The 16,665-nt window shown below is 38.5% G+C and overlaps 1 protein-coding gene across 8 annotated transcripts in view; it reads left to right on the top strand.

The window, feature by feature from the left end:
* Positions 1-16,665, top strand: part of CRACD (capping protein inhibiting regulator of actin dynamics) — a 128,248-nt gene that overhangs the window by 65,214 nt on the left and 46,369 nt on the right. Inside the window, exon 3 of one of the 8 annotated variants that reach the window (XM_032687015.1) lies at positions 5,705-8,400. The exons of 2 other annotated variants lie outside the window; for them this stretch is intronic. In XM_032687015.1, the coding sequence (XP_032542906.1) occupies positions 8,307-8,400 (94 nt within the window). In that variant the 5' untranslated portion in view covers positions 5,705-8,306. Of the gene's footprint in view, positions 1-1,073; positions 8,401-16,665 lie in introns of those variants that run through there. 5 more of the 8 variants (XM_032687017.1, XM_032687018.1, XM_032687021.1 and 2 more) reach the window with 5 other exon arrangements.

A 16,665-nucleotide genomic window follows, 5' to 3' on the forward strand; every position in this document is an offset into this window, starting at 1 on the left:
ACAATCAAATGCTTAATTTTAATATGATTTAGTGCTTCCTTGAGCTGAAAGCTCACTATAACCCTGGGCTTCAGTGACTGACTAGGATGGAGAGAAGTAAAGCTCTTCAGGAAATTCTAAAAAGAAAAGACATCCAGATAGATATCAGAGCTAATTATGATATGAAATGGCATGTTAAATTAGTTATGCCAATGGACTGACTAGCTGGTGTGTATTCAAAGACTTAAAATTCCCTGTGACCTTCCTCCACTCCACCTGAATGAGTCTCTCAGCTGAAATGCAGCTCAGAAACTTTAGAAGCTTAGGCAGCTTCTAAAATGCTTCTTGGAGATCTGTAATGTCGTGAACTGGCAGTAGGCAGAGGTGTCTTCAAGATGAGGTCCTTCTTCAGCTCCATCATTTTTATCAGTAAGTAAAAAGGGGAGCTGAACTCTCCTGCCGTTGTTGGATAACATTTCCCACTACAGGATCCTACTGAGGTGACTAATTTTTGTTGATAAAACTCAGGATAAAACAATGTCATACAGTGCTGGTTTGTGTTTCACTTTGGTTTTATATTACACGTGTATTCTCTAAAAGTGAGACTTCTTCCCAAAAATAAAGAATGGTTCTGGAGATGAAGCAAGAGTATGAAAAATATATGACCCATAGGCAAATTGTCTAGAAAAGCTCTTTAAGAACTTTTAAGCTGTTGTTTTAATCTGAACTATATGTTTTACAGACGGACAAATGCTGTAATTTTTAATGGCTGTCATATTTTTAGATCTGGAAGATATAATGCACCATTATAATGCTCCTATGTAACATAGGCAGTAAAAGTGCCTATTGAGCCTTTTTATTTTATTGAGCCCATAAATGTAGGTGTTTATTCCTTGGTGAAACTTAGAATATGGAAGGCATACAACTAGATAATGTAGTCAGAAGAAAAAAATATCCTGTAAAAGATTTCCTTGTGCTTCTGCAGCATGCAGATAGCTAATACAGTGCTTCTACTATAATAGTCTTTAACACTATAAACTGTCTAATTTAGTGTGTATGTATGACACTATTTGTTTATTGTGTTAAATAGAAGTGCTGAAAATATTATTTAAAGAATTTATTAAATAAATGTACAATATTATTAGTTGTTTCCATTTTAATGTAATGTAATGACTGTTGTGCCTTTACAATAGTGCTACTGCGTAGTTCCAAATCAGCCTAAAATGTAATACATTTTAGGGCATTAATGACTATCTAAAGATAAAGGAAGTTTAACCTCGTGTTTGATTTCAAAATCTCAGTGGTTATATAAATGTGTTGTGCTATACTTCTTGTTTCAGTAACATTTGAAAAAAAAACCCAAACAAACAAATCCGAAAAAACCCCCACCCACAAAAAACCATGGCTGCAGCTGAAAGTGATGCTAATCAAAATGTTCACTCCGAGGTACTGGTTACTGACGATTCAGGTACTGTAAAAATAAACTGGGGTTTCAGTTCTAAATTAAAGAGACAGAACACATTTTCAGTTTATTAACAGAGGAAACTTCCTTCCTCATAAATTGCTGCAAGGAATCTGCTTGTATCTGAAAAACGTAGATTTGACTGAGCTGGTCTTGCAGTTCCTTCTTACTGCCGATGGGTCACCCAGTATCTTTCTTACATGGTCTGGAGCATATCTGATTGCTTGGTCTAACGCTATCCAAGTATTTGTGTAGGGATTCTAGGTTACAGGATTTTACATCAGGAATTGATTTAGTGTTTTCCTCCTTACTTCCCTTTCTTTTTTTCTTTTTTTCCCCCCATTATTTCAAGCAGTAGAAATGTTCAGGTTAATTCTAGTATTTGGTGAATAAGAGAGTCCTAGAAACTGTCTCTAAGAAGCAATACAGAAGTATTCAGTTTGTCTTGTCTTTCCTCTTTTAAGTGTAAGACTGCTAATTTCATCATATTTCTGAGCACCTTGTTAAGGTGAATGTTTTTGCACTTCTTGTATGTGTCCAGTTGTTTAATATACTCTATTGAGGAACTTACCCTGATGCTGAATCTAAACTTTCTCTGGCAACAGTTTGTCCTAGAAAACACTTGGAGACTCCTAAACAACCCTACTCCTTTCATTCTTCTACAGCCTCACAGCAAAAATCAGTTTAGTACTGAAACTATCTTTAAGGATTCAAAATATAATGTTTTCTATTCCCAAGCTTACAGGATTTCCTCTGTTAAGGTATAAAAAGAAAGCTGCAATAAGGAAATCTCCAGTGATAGAAACATAGGAAGGAATTATGGAAAATAAGATCACAAAGAACAAAATTCTTTTAGATTCCAGTTCCGGAAGCTGCTTGAGGATAAACTAAACTGAATCCTTCGGTTGGGGTGTTGGTGTCTTAGTTGTAGACATCATTAGTGTAAACAATACCATCTATATATTTTACTTCTGCTGAAGTGATTAATAGGCCTGCCATCATGGAAGCTAGCACCTTTCCAAGGGAACTGGCTCAGCAACTTTAAAATTAACAGACCAGAAAGTAAATTTTAAAAGATTGTCACATGAAAATGAAAGGCACTCCTCATCACTTACAGCTTAATAACTTGTAATTCATAGTAAATACATAAAGGAAATTTATATAGCCTTTGTGATGTTTATATGAAGTTGTAAATGGACAAACCTACAGTTCAGTCCATTGAGAGAGAGTAAGAATATATATGAATGGAGACATAATGAACTTTCTTACAGAAATCTTAATTCTAAAAAGTATAAAACATTTCCTGAGAAGACTGAAATGCCTCTTATCTGCAAAGAAATCTGACTTACGTTGAGCACTAGTTACAGAAGCAGAAGTTCAAAGTGTTTTCTCTGGCTTTAAAGATTTTTAAACTGTATCAACTAACTAAAAGCTAGATGAACAAGATCATTTAAGATCATTTCATCAGTGATGTTTATCATATTAGTGCAACAGAATAGACCCATGCTATTCACCTTTCTTACGAGTGCTTGACTCTGTTGGCAGCAACAGGATGTATAAACAGTAGAAATTGGGGAAAGACTTTCTGTTTGTAAAAAATAGGTGCCTGAGCTAATTATGGAATGAGAATGGTGATTTTTAGATGCCTGCACTAAATGCCAGATTCTCCTTATGTTTTTCAGAAGTGTGGAAGTATGCAATTGTAACTCTTAAAGGTTAAAATACTGCTGAAAGTCATCCCAATAAAAGTCATCATAGAAGCTTATGAACTGCCAGTTTTCTCCTAATTTCTTTATCTTGACTTCAGAAATCCCAAAATCCATTAGGCATCGATTTTAATCTTTATTTAGGATTCACATGTAGCTAATCTTGTTCAAATTCCCTCTGCCTCCTTATTTTCCTCCCCCCTCTTTTCCTTCTGTCAGCCCTTCATTTTTCATCAGTTTGCCTTAAAGGCCCAGGGTGGATGAGTCAGTGATTCCAACCTGTATTTGCTTAGATACCAACTCCCTTTTAGGGATAGCAATATCATACTTTAGCTCAGTAGGCAGTCATGCTTTTTGAACAATTTTGACATCTAGAACTTTCTTTTATTAGATATTGACTGCTGCACTCTTCTCTATTTGAAAAAATCATGCTCTCTAGGTTTACTTTTTAAAAAAAAAACCAAACAAAACCCAACACAAACCCCCCAGCTCTTGGCTGCACTGATATCACCAATACAATGAAGAGTCAGAGTGGTTTAATCATTTTCCTTTCTTGTCTACTTGTCAGTTGTTCATTCATTTTTGGTCACTTGAACATGTATCTACTTGCCTTCCTGCCTCCCACTGGTCCTCCCCTCCTCCTCACTCCCAGGGAACCTTAATACTGGCCTTGCCAGACCTCATGGCTCTGAATTTTGGTTTGTTTGACTTGACAGTTTGGAGGGAAGCTAATGCTATGTCTTTTCCTTGCTAAGTAAAGAACAAACTGCAGGTACCTGGAATAAGACAGGCTGAAAAGCGAAAATACCTGTTGAGAAGGAGATCTTTCATGCTGCCACCGCAGCAGCATCTGAGTGCTTGCTTGAGCAGGCACAAGATGCTTCTAATGCACCAGAAATGCCACTATTGCTTGATGCTCTGGAGCTGCAACCACATGCCCAGATTAGGGGTCTCTCACTTAGAGGAGGTGAGGAGGGAGGGAACATTTTCCACCCTGCTTAATTCTGTCTTCATCTGTAAAGCCAGGAGAAAGCTGGAACACATGATGGTATTGTTCTGTGTTAATTTTTTTTCTAATTAGCCAAAGTATTGAAAATGCTTCTGTCTCTTTAAAATGGTGTGGTATTTTGTGCTGTGACTATTACTGTACATGAAGTTATTTGAGTGAACAGAATAACTTCATGTGTGTTGAGGTGTGAGGTGACCTCATTATTCCTAAATCTGTTCCTTTTTTGTAGCACTTCTTATTCAGCTCTGCTCTTTCAGCTGCTCGAGTGTTTTTATTTCTGCTCTGGTTGTGTAACAGATTTTTTTTTTTAAATTTCAGAATCATAGCAACATAAATTGGTTAGTTGAGCCAACCTGGCAGAAATTAGCTGCTCATAGATAAGGCAATAATAGAGCAAGATTAAACAGGTTTTGTGGCTTAATAGAATAAGAAGCGATACTTGCCAGATTTTACTTTGATGCAAGGATGTTGATTAATGCAAGAGATGTTCCATTCCAATCAAGACTTCTGTTAAAGACATTTTAAAAAATTATCATTTTGCCATTGCTTGCGCAGTCAGAACTTCAGAGAGGTGTTGTGTTGAACACTTCGGCAAATTGGCGTTCCCTGTCTGCCTTCAGAAGAGCGTGTCCTGGGGAGCACTGGCACTCTGCAATCAGTGCTTGCTCCGGGGCAGAGGTGCATAACTCCAGGGAGACGCTGCTCCCTTCAGCACTTTCTGCTTTTGCTGTCACTGAGGACTGTGCTGTTGGGACTCTTATCTGGAAATGAGGCACCTGTCCACTCACAAAGAAAAGAAAAGGTATTTCTCAAAGTTCACTTGCTGGTCTCCAGGCAGCCTTGGTGGTCGTACTGAGTAGAATTTCTTTGAAGAGACAGATTAGAGGTGGATGACTGCATATCCCATTGAAAATGCCATATATTGATAATTTTTATATGCTAACTTGAAAGTTTTTCCATTTAGACCTCCAGCATTTAAGGGACACATGAGAGACAAGATTGCAACTCCGTTGCTTGAGAGCTCTCTATCACCGCCTGAGTTGTTCCTGTGGGACATGCTTGTCTAAATAACGGATCCCATCTTTTGTATCCTTAATCACTCATCAGAAACTTCCTGGCTCCAGTGGTGTTTACCTAGTTCATTTTCTGCTGCTCTCTCTTGGTTTCTCATACTAGCTTCAATACTCTCTACTGATCGCATTTAGCTCTGGAGCACTTGAGTGAGTTGGTGATCTGTGGGGTTTTTACTGAGCAGGTAAGTTTTCTGACCAAGTGTGTTTCCTAAGTTTAAGGTCTAGTGCCTATGCCAGACCTATACTTGCATAAATAACCTGCGTATCTACAATTTCATATAACAAGCTTTTAGCAGTTCCACTGCCTCCATTTCCTATTGCATTGAAAATAGATCCAAATGAAATTTTGGCCAGAGGGGCAAAAATTTTGGTTTGGCATCAGTGGATGGCATTTCTGCCAGTTCAAGTATATGAATTATGTAATTAATATCTGCATAAGATAATGTAAAAGCAAAACACACCATATGTGTTTTAGGGGCTTTACATGAACTGGAGTTGTTTGGGGAATAACTAGGACCTTTTAAATGCCTACTGCATTACGCTTTTCATCTATCAAGACCTATTTGCAGGCAAGCCAGTTGAAGGAAAACATTTTATTTTTGTCTTTAAACTTTGCATTGAGTTTGATTTTGTCACTTCACCTTTTAATCCTCTTTCATTTAATATTTTGACATGTAACAAAAGCTTGTGTTTCAATTTTCAACCCTGCTTAAACAGAGAAAGGCTATGGCAATGGTGGCAGGCAGTTCAGATGTGACTGAGATAAAGCTGATATTAGGAAATTATAGGGAGAGTGGTTTCTGCCTCTTCATTGCCAGATTGTCCACCACTTATCTTCATGTCTGTTGTCTGAGTGATGCTGCTTCTCAGCTGTTGCTACAAAAAGTCCTTTGATAACCTTGTGTGATGATTAAATGGTACTAATTATCCCCACCTAGGAGGCTGTTTCATGGTCATTCAGGCATCTCCAACTTTGATGGTAGATTATGTTATCCCTGTAAGAGGTACCTCTTGACACCTATGCATTTCAATATTGTAATGTCCATCTGTTGGTTTTCAAGGTGGATCTTAGTCATGGGGTTTGAAGTGAAAAGACTGCAAAGGACCTGAACAGCTGCAGAATGTGCTCAGGGAAGTGACCACAGCTATGATCCACAGAGTTTCTGCTCAGGTACCTGTGCAGTCTTTTGGATGATCCTGAGCCCTTCTGTAAGCTCTCATGGTCTGAATTAATCCTGGCTTGCTGGTTATTTGGAGGGTTGCTAGATCTAGTGCAGCGCTGTGGGAGGAAGGCTTGAGGGGGCTGCGTGAGGTGATTTATTGACTGCAGAGAATCTTGGTCTGTCAGCTGCTGGAGTGGCGTAAGCAGCCCTTATAGATGGGTCAAAAAACCATGCATTTTGTCAAACCAAAGTAGTTTCATCTTCCTATTCTTATTTTTTTAGCTATTTTTAATTAAAATGAAATTGGGTGGAAGTGATCCTCTTGGTTCCTGAGAATGTTTCATTAGTGAAATAAAACGTCTCTAAAGAAAGAAGTTGCTAAAGTCATTATTACACATAAATCTTGATACATCTACCAAAAAAAAAATTGGCATGAGATGTCTCAGAGGAGAAAGCAACAGGGCGATATAACTCTCAAGCTTTTTATTTTATCTTCTCTCATTTATAGTTCAATCCCATTTGTCTGTGTTTTATGCAAATTATTCTGTATGTCTATATTTCCAGTGCTTAGAAAGAAGGGGTCACTAAGCAGCCTAAGATTGTTCAATGTTTTTCCGAATACATGCTTTTAATTGACTTGACAGAGGGAGATTTGAGAAATCAGATATTAGTAAATGCACTATGTACAATAGATTAATCAAAATTTTCCTCTGTTAAAGGCTTTGTCTTCTGACTTTAAAAGTCTCCACAATTGATATGCAAATGCCAAGGACCTCTGTTGAAACTGGATAAAAACCATAAAGTTTTGTTTCACATTGAGAAAGTATAGTCTTTCTCTAGATCTTGAATTTCCTGAGAAGCCCTTTTTGGTCTTAACACCATCAGGATGTGAAAGCATAAACCCTTGTTGTTGGTCTTTGGGTAAAACTTGTAATACATGATTTTGAACAAACACCATGCAAGAATTGAAAAGACATCATTAAAACATTAATTTCCTGTTGTGGATTTTACTGCATGATGGCCCAAGAGAATTGAAAATTAGACCTCCATTTGTATGCCAAACTACAGATCCGAGAGCCTATCTTTACTGGGTATATTTTCCCTTAAATCCTATTGCAAATGCGTGTTTGTAGAAGACCAGCACCTCTGCGAGTGGAGCTACTGGATCCATGGGAAGTTTTATCCAGAGCACAGAGAAGTACTGTAGTAGGCTTTGGCTCATCTGGTGTTGATTGAGAACTGCATAATGAAGCCTTTTTGGGGTTTTATATTCAAAATTTTATTGCTTTCTAAGAGGAATTTGCATCATTGTTGCTTCTTCTTTTATGGTGAATAAAGTCTGCTTAATGCTTGTCTCCATTTCATGGTACTATAGGATGCTTCAGAAAATACTAATGTCTGGCACAAATTTTCTTGGAAAATGCAGCCTCCTGATTTTATGGTAGCTATTGACATTAAATTGTTCTTGTAAAAGTAAAAACATGGATAATACTATAATGTCAGGAATTTTCTTACTTTTTTAAAACCACTGCTGTTATTCATAACACCTATAAAGGGTTGCCCAGTATCCCCAGTATACCTTATTTCCCCTGTGGGACAAGTAAGCTATTTTTGGCTTTGTAGCTGGGGAAGACTGAGCAAAAAGCAATTATATAAACTAATATATCAAATGTAAGATCACCTGGGAGATCTTAGCTATCAATCTGAAATCACTTTGACTCTTGTTAGTTAAAATCTCCCTTAGCATTTTCCCCAGGGAGAGCGCTAAGAACGGGGTGCTGAGGTACATGCCCAACCTTATTTCTAAGGCTGTTCCTACAAGCTTCCTATCATGTTACAATATGTCCTTCAGAGTTCTCTTAAAAACAGCAACAACAAAAAAAAGCCAAACAAGCCCTTCTCTTTGGTGATTTCATGGCTTTTGTTTCTTCCTCAGAGAAGATCAAGTCTGGAGTTTCTCTGACTTCGTCTGAAATTGTAGGCATGATCAATTTGTTTAAGAAACCTTGTAAGTACTTGACTGATGGAGCACATGATGTCCTGTCATTCGAAAGTTCACTGTTAAGTTTTTGTGGCTTAGTCTGGAATAGTTTCAGTGGGGAGCTGGCTGAGGGGAAAATGTGCTGTGCTTCTTGTTTTTAAGCAGGAGCTGCTGCTAATGTGTGTGCTGCTTTTGTCCATTTTTATGGCAGTCAGAATAAACAGCGTATGTGTGAAGCTCAGCCAAATCCAAACCAAAGAGATTATTCTGGTTTATGTTTTTTACAGGTAATTCCCTGTGGCATTACTAGGAGCTACCTGTTCCACTGTGGGAAAATTGATTCCCCCAGTTTGTGTTATGTCAGATGCTGTGCTTTTACCATACTATTTGAAATGGCCCTTTTAGCTGATGAAAGTTTAGAATTTATGGATTTAAATTTTGAAGTAAATAGAAAAGTACCTGCTTACTTAGGATCATATGGATTATTTTTCAAAATTGTCAAAAAGTTTGCCATTTTAAAGTTTACTATGTTAGTTCTAATCTTGACAGGTTTTCCTATGATAATTCTCAATTATCTTTCAGTTGCACTGATACTAAGTTATATGATTTCACTTTTATTGATTACACTGGGTTTGCAGAGATTCTTTGACAAATTTAGAATTTATTTGAGCTAAATTATGTGAATGGACTGAAGCAGTGTTAAGTTTGTACTTATGTGTAAATAGCAAGCATGCTGTCAAGCAATGGTGCTGGATTCATGTGGTGGTGTCCTGTTCACCTCTTTGTTGGTGAAGTTTGGGGATGGGAGGGAGATGGGGGAGGAGAACCTGACCAAAGCGTTTATAATAAACAAGACTTATTTTCAACATAAGATGATGGTTAACATCATAACATGACTAAAGTTTTAGTCTGTTTTCAGATTTCCCCATTATATACCTAGTGTCTCTGTTTCCACTGGATTGCATGATTTTCCACATGAGCTTGCGGTACTGAAAAGGTATTAAGAGGGGAAAAGGCTCTGACTTGATTCACCAAGTGCCCTTCAGAACATGAAGTCCCCCTGTCACCCTGTCACTGACAGTCAGGTCAAATGCTCTCCCAGGGAAAGAAAGGAGAGAGGAAGAAATGTAAAAAAGCCTTTACTTCTCAACAAGTTATTTAATAGTCTCTAATTATGGATTTAAATGATGAAAGTAGTAAGAAGACTTAGTTTGCATTTACTATTGAGGAATTCATGTGGGAAGAAGAGACACAAGTGTTTGAAATACCTGACTAGCTCTCTGTTGTCATCTGTTAATAATTGACATGGCCCTTTCATTTGTATTTTGTTGAGAAAAACGGAGTAGGCTTGACATATAAAGAAGCTCTTAACTTCCTTTGTGAAGCAGTGGGAGTACAGCATGTCCATTCAGTACAAAGAAAAAAATTTACTTGTGTGAAGTTTTCAGACTTTTTTGGTTTTCCTTTTGTATGCTTCACCAGTGGCACTGTGGGAAGGAAACTCTGTTTCTCATGTGACTTTTACTCTTGTGCTAGCTATTATTAGTTAAGCCATAACTGAGCTGCAAATTCCAGGCCCAGACTTTCCCAGAATTTGGTGCCTGCTTTTGTAGAAAACCATTTGTTCTACAATTACCACCAAATAAAGTGATGTAATGCTGTCTCGCCTCATACTGGGTTTTATGGTCAATCACTGTATGGTACTATGGTAAAGTCTTAAAAATCCCCAGCAGACAGTTGTAGGGGATGAGCAATTCATTGTCATTTGAGACTTTGCTGAAAGCTACTGTTCTAGGAAATCTTTGCCTACAACCACTTTGCTTGTGATCCCTTTGCTTTCAGTCTTTTTCTATCCTAGTATGTGCAGTGGTTTCTGAACTCTCTCTGCCTTGGCACAATTTCCCTGGGTAAAGAGCAAATTTTGAAAATATTATGCTATTAAAATCTTACTTCAGATGTTTGTTTCTGATTCCCTAAGAAGCATACTATTTACAAAGAGATGAGTATGACTGACTTACCTTGATTCTGCATAAGTATTAGCAGAACTCTAAAAGACGAGAACATGAATATGGATGGTTTATATATCCGTGAACACTCTACATGGGATAGCAATGCTTTCTATACACAGAACATGAAGTTTTAATTGCTCATGGGTGGAGACAGACACTAATTGTCTAATCCAGTCATTTGTTGCAAAGGCATTAATTATCTTTGTCCTTTAAGATTTCTTTCAGAAAAGTTGGGGAAAAAAGTTGACCCCATGGGTAAAGACTGAATTTCAAATTACTCCTCTGCTTCTTGAGCAGACTGGCTGCTGTTGGAAATGCAACACTCAGCTATATGGAATTCTTGTCTGTACCAATCTTGGCATGCCTGCATTCATTTTTCCTAATTATTAAACAACTTGCACTTAATGAGTTGCAATTAATTAGTACCTTTTGCCTTGTTACACATACAAAATTATACTCTAGTAAAATACTTCATGAACTAATTAGATATCTCAACACAGTTGACTTCTGTCCTCTTGTTTACTGGTTTCTTATCATATAGTGAGATTAAAATCTTGTCTCCTTACTCCAAAGATACAATCTCTTCATGTTCCTTTTCTCCCACGACAGAAGAAATTTAATTTTTATTCTGGAATGTTGTTTCCCTAAATGAGGTGTCCTCTTTAACCTATAGAACAGAGTGCCTGTCCCATTTCACAATATAGCCTAAAGCAGGGATGACCAGCTGCTCTGTGGCTACACTTGCCCCAGCTGACAACTCGAATGCTGGAGGATAATAAGAGGCTGACTCTGGAGAGAGTGCTTGGGGTATCCTGAAGAACAGGTACAAACAAACCTTACCAGTCTGATGGCATGGTCCAGGAGGGCAGGGCAGAGAAACACAGTTGTTTACAATGAGGTCAGGTCCTCAAAACTTACTAGTTATGGCATGGAGCCCATTCCAGCAGAGGAGAGCAAAGCCCTGTAAGGCTGCCTCAGCCACTCTGCCTTTGCCCGTCAGAACCTCAGGGGACTTCCAGCCACCTTGCTTTTCCCCGCTGTGTATCTTGGAACAAAAACTATTTTCAGAAAAAAAAACCCAAAGAAAAATAAACCCCTCTCCCTCTTCAGTTTGGGCTTATTCTGCTAGAGGCCAAGTAATGCTGGTGATGGCTCTGCATGCATAGAGGACTTTGGAGCTGCTGCTTGGGATTCTGCCATGCTGTGTTTCCACCATGGCTGCGAAAGGGTGATGCTGTCTTTCAGAGAGTTTGTTTCTGGGGGACTCTGAGGTCTTTTCTATGCACAGTTTTTCTGGCAGATGTTTAAAGTAAACATTTGATATTACAAGGAAGTAATACAGATTGCTACATCTTCTGATCCTTCCTGAGTTGTAAGGTCTTGCACGCATTTTAAGAGCCGTCCTTTCTTCCCTCTTCCTTGGCCCTGGTTAATTTCACATGCTTTGTTTAAGAGGCTTTTGGCCTCCTCTGCAGTGGTGTGCAGTGCACGTGGTGACCATGCAGCAGTGGGCTGCCACAGTGGGGAGGCTTGCAGCTAGGTATCAGTTCCACGGATGTACATGTCACCAAGGCACCTCGAGGACGAACAGTTACAGACAGATAATCTATTTCAGCTCCCATCCAGTGTCTCCTTCCACTTTGTGCTGAAAGAAATGGGAAAAAGACTTCCCTCTGCTTTTGGAAGAACTTAGTAAAAATATTATTGTATTTTTAAAAGCCGTTCAAATAATTTTTGTTACAAAGTAGTGAAATGTCACTGCTCTCTTATTTTCCCTTTTTTGATTACATGGTTATCCTATTACACAATGCTATCAAGATTGTGTTACCATTACTGAAGCTTTAGGATACAATATGGGTGATGGGTGATGCTTATGCTTGCATAGGAATCAGTTTACCAAAACCAAGTACATGTATTTGAACACTTTATAGTCACATGCTTGACTGTGGTTTCCAAACTGGCACCTTCCAAGTAGCAACTGCCCTCCCATTAATGAATATGGATATTTATAATGCCAGGTAGCCGTATGTGTTCTGTCCAGGTGGGGTTTTTTTCCAGGTTCATCAGTGATCTGCTCATCTTCATTTAACATCAGTAAATCAATGAATTCTCAGGTGGTACTGCAGATTAGTTGTCATCAGATAATTTTCAGTTTACAGTGTGAAACACTTAATATCTGTTCATATATGTTGAGTTTAAACTCAACATTAACCGTGACTAAATCAGATCAAATTACATTTGTTCAGAGTAATGTTTTCTGCAAACACATTATGAACAATCTATACCCTGTGATATATGTCATCTCTCTACCATCAGGTAGAGACAGATATGATAAATGAAGCCAAACTAAAAAAATAGAATATTTGGAGACTCTCCTATTTTGTTCTGATATTGTGTGGTTGTTCATTTTATGATTTGGCTTCAAATAATCCATGGCAGAAAAGCAGGAAAATGAAAAGGAGGGAATGTGGTTTCTCTTGTAATTGAGACCCTCCTGGAGAAAATGCTGTTCTGCATCACCGCAATGCTGTGTATTTCTGCTGCACAACTGGCATCTTTCTTTCTTCCATGTAATATGTAAGACTTAGTCTTAAAAAGTGAAGAAGAGGGGATAAAGGGGTGGGAGAAGCCTAGGCTTAACTTTACACTGTGCAAAGTTACCCTGGTATAACTGACAGTGCCGTCATTTCATATACCTAAATTAAATGGTTCTTTCCTCTGACTGTCCTGGGTGGGTGTTAGTGCACATATGGCTTTTGGACTTTAGCTCAACTGTTTAAAGAAGTATCAAGATTAGCACAGTCATTTAGAGCATCAGGATTTTTCTGACAATGTAGAAGAAAACCTGGTTTGAGGATCTCAGGATCTGATAGAGGGCCAACAAGGAGCACTGGGATGATTATTTTCTTCACTTAGGACTTTTAGCTGTAAGTGTTAGTTTTTGCCTTCTCTGTGCCCACAGGGCAAAGCAACAGCTCTGTTGGTTTCCAAACTCATATTTGACAAATCTTTCAGAAACTTTCATGTGAGGAAAGTTTCAAGAAGTGCAACCTGAATTTGCTTTCAGGTGCTTGGCAGTATTTCAGCATCGAAATGTGTCAGTGAGAGATGTGGGCATCTCTTGAGGCCACTGGTCACATAATGGAAACTGATTATTTTTGTAAACATTTATTTCAGCTTGTTTATTATATTTGTACTGTTACTGTTCTTTAAAGCTTGCGTGTGCTGCTGTAACCCATCTCTCATCTTTAGAGAGATGGAAAAATACTGCTTCAGCTTAATGCTTGTAGTCTGGATAGGAATACATTTAAAACAAATAAAAATCGTTAAAACTTGGTGAATGTTTTACCTTTCTCCTCTGCTCCCAGCACATTCCCAAATCTGCTCTCTGCAATTTCTTTCACAGCAAGTGCTCTTGAATCTTGATTTTACAAGGGTAGGAATGGTATCAGGTGTGTTTATGCAAGGTGTCAAGAAGCAGTTAAGGAAGGGAGCTAAATATGGTTTGGTCAGCATGGGCTTCCCCTGACTCTCATTGTGAGCTTCCCTTAACTGGACAGGGAGGGCACCAATTCCTGTACCAAGCTGCTTGCAGGCATCCAAAATGTGCCTCAGCACCTAGGAAAACAAGTGTTCAGAGCTGCTGAAATAGACTCCTGCTTCCATCCTTGCTTGACAAACAGACCCTGGCACTAGTTAGTGCCAGGAGAGAAATTTCTGTTCCTTGCTCTTGCTGTTGTACTGGAACAGCTGGAGGGTACCTGATCTGCCAGAAAGCACCCTGTACAAGTGACATTTTCTGGGATGATATTGCATCGTGAGATATAGCACTTGGCTGGTCCCCTGGGTGTCAGGGCTGCTGTAGTTCCTCAGAGTACAACAGACACAGCCTATGCTCCCAGTGTCCTTCCAAGCTTTACAAACTGCATACTTGAATATTTTTCACTCTAGGGTCCATCTTGATGTCATATCCTGCAGTCTACAATCATTAATTTCTCTTGATGGTAGTTGCATTTAACCATCCGCACTAGCACAAAAGATCTTGTGCTTTGCCTGGCCACCTGAGTCTCCTCCATTCTGTTTCATTCTGGGACATGGTAAATAAACTCCAATGTGGGCAGGTATGTTGTAGAAAAAGCAGCATCTTCTTTCTCAGCAAAGTTTAATCATGCCCAGCTTGTGTGGCTAAATTTGATATATTTCCCCAATTTACTGGTGATAATGCTTTGTAATCTCTGCTCAGTGAGATGGTGTGTGATGAGCGTGATCAGTCACATCCTGGCCTGGCAAATCCTTGCCTGGAAGTGAAACAGCATGAAAACACGGAATAGATTTTTTTCTTTTTGTTCCCACTGCCTAAAGGAAAGATATTTTAAAAGGAAATGTCTGGTTTCCCTAGTTCAGGGATAGAAAGAGTTGTTCTTTTGTGAAAAGGCCATTTTATATTTGAATTATTTTAGATATTTTTGAAATGTTAAAGTTTATAAATGCTCGAGTGTCATCTCTTTATGGCTGCTTCTCTTCTTCTTTTTAATTTTGCTTCTTCATGAGTAATTAATTTTATTCTAGCAGCATAAAATAGAACAGATAGGGGGAGATTTCACTTAGCATCACTGTAGTAGCTTGGGTTTTTTTCTGTTTTGATATTACTGAAATTATAAAGAGCCCTTTATATTTCTATTTGTAGTAGAAATCTTACTTGACTGGCATTTAAAATAGCGCTGCTTCTACTCATTAGTGTTACATGTTTGTATTTTCAGTGTTAGCCAAATAAGTGTGATGGTAAAATACATCTATTTGAATAGTCTATGAAATGAATATTGTTAGTTCTCAAAGATTGGACGAAAAATATTCCAAATTTTGTATCTCTTAGATACCTATAAGTAAGTCTAAATTGTAAAATTTTATAAGATTTCACTGAGTTTGAAGTCATTCTTTGATACTCACCAGTCACAACAACCAAAAAAGCCATTTTTATCAGCTGGTTTTCTTCAATTATTGGCTGTTATTGTTCTGAGTAGGATACTGCCTTGAAAGTGTTCCTTATATTACTAGTTTTAGTGCTTGCAGCTGCTGTATGTCACAGTATCTATGTTCTTACTGGTTTCAGTTTGTGTTAGGCAGCAAAAGCAGAAATAATACATCTGATTTTGCACCATGACATTAAATTTTTATCCAATAATATTGCTTTTATATGACGTTCAAGAGAGAATTGTTCTGTGTCAAAATGACTCAGCAATGTATTAGTTTGTTGTTTCCACCATAAAAGAAGGAAAAATTCCAAATCCCAGTCTAAAATATATTGGATGTACCTGCTTGCTTACAGCCTTGATTTATTAGCACCCAGTGATTTATTAGTAAGTTGTGTCTCCACCCCGTTGCTTGGATAGTAACCCCTGTCAGTCCCAGGAGCCCCTTCCATAGGATGACATTTAATTTTTGTAGCAACACCACACTGCTGGTTTATAATTATCCTGTGATCAGCTGGTGTGGCCAGATGTCTGTCTTCTTGCACATTTCTAGCTGATCTGGGCCAAGTTATTAGAAGAATGTTTGAGCAATATGCCCTAAACAAATGAGTTTGTACGTAATACCGCAGCATTGCCTCTCATTTCTGTTATCCCAGTCCTCCAGCCATCCAGTCCTTCTGGCATGGCACTCTGACTCTCCTTGGAGGTTAGGATACTTCTCAGGTTTGTCTTATCAATAGAATTCAGCAGAATGCTGTTAGCATTTCTGCCTTATCTCTGAGGAGGTTTGGTCTATGAGTTCCACGCGGCCTTCATGAAAATTAACATTTTCTATTTTCTATGGTAAGCCAGTAGTTTCTGTGAGGATGAAATGCTCCTTCTCTCACTGATGGAAAACTGGAAATTGTGTTGATCCAAAAGTGTTGACCAGTGCAATACAGGACTTATTCTAGGGCTACAGGGGCAGGAAAATCTTCATGAACCACAATTCCCTGCAAGAATGATCTTAAAAATAGTGATTTGAGTGTAGAATTCTGATCTGTCAGCAGCTTGTACTGGTCTGTCAGCAGCCTTGAGGAGGTATAAATGACCGCCAGCAGCTGGGGAGGGGCAGTGAGGAGCTGTTTGTCCAGCAGGTTTTACTCCTTGGACTTTGGACTGCTCTGCGACAGGGCCTCAGGGAAGTCGCTTGGACTTTGAGAGTTTATCTTTTCATATGCAGTGTGGCCAGGATAGGTTTTAAATGCTTTCAAACAGGAATTGTCCCATGTAAGAAATTAACTTCCTAAGGGAATCCCATGTTTTACAGGTTT

This window comes from Chiroxiphia lanceolata, chromosome 4 (assembly GCF_009829145.1).
Source record: "Chiroxiphia lanceolata isolate bChiLan1 chromosome 4, bChiLan1.pri, whole genome shotgun sequence".
Classification (NCBI taxonomy): Eukaryota; Metazoa; Chordata; class Aves; order Passeriformes; family Pipridae; genus Chiroxiphia; species Chiroxiphia lanceolata.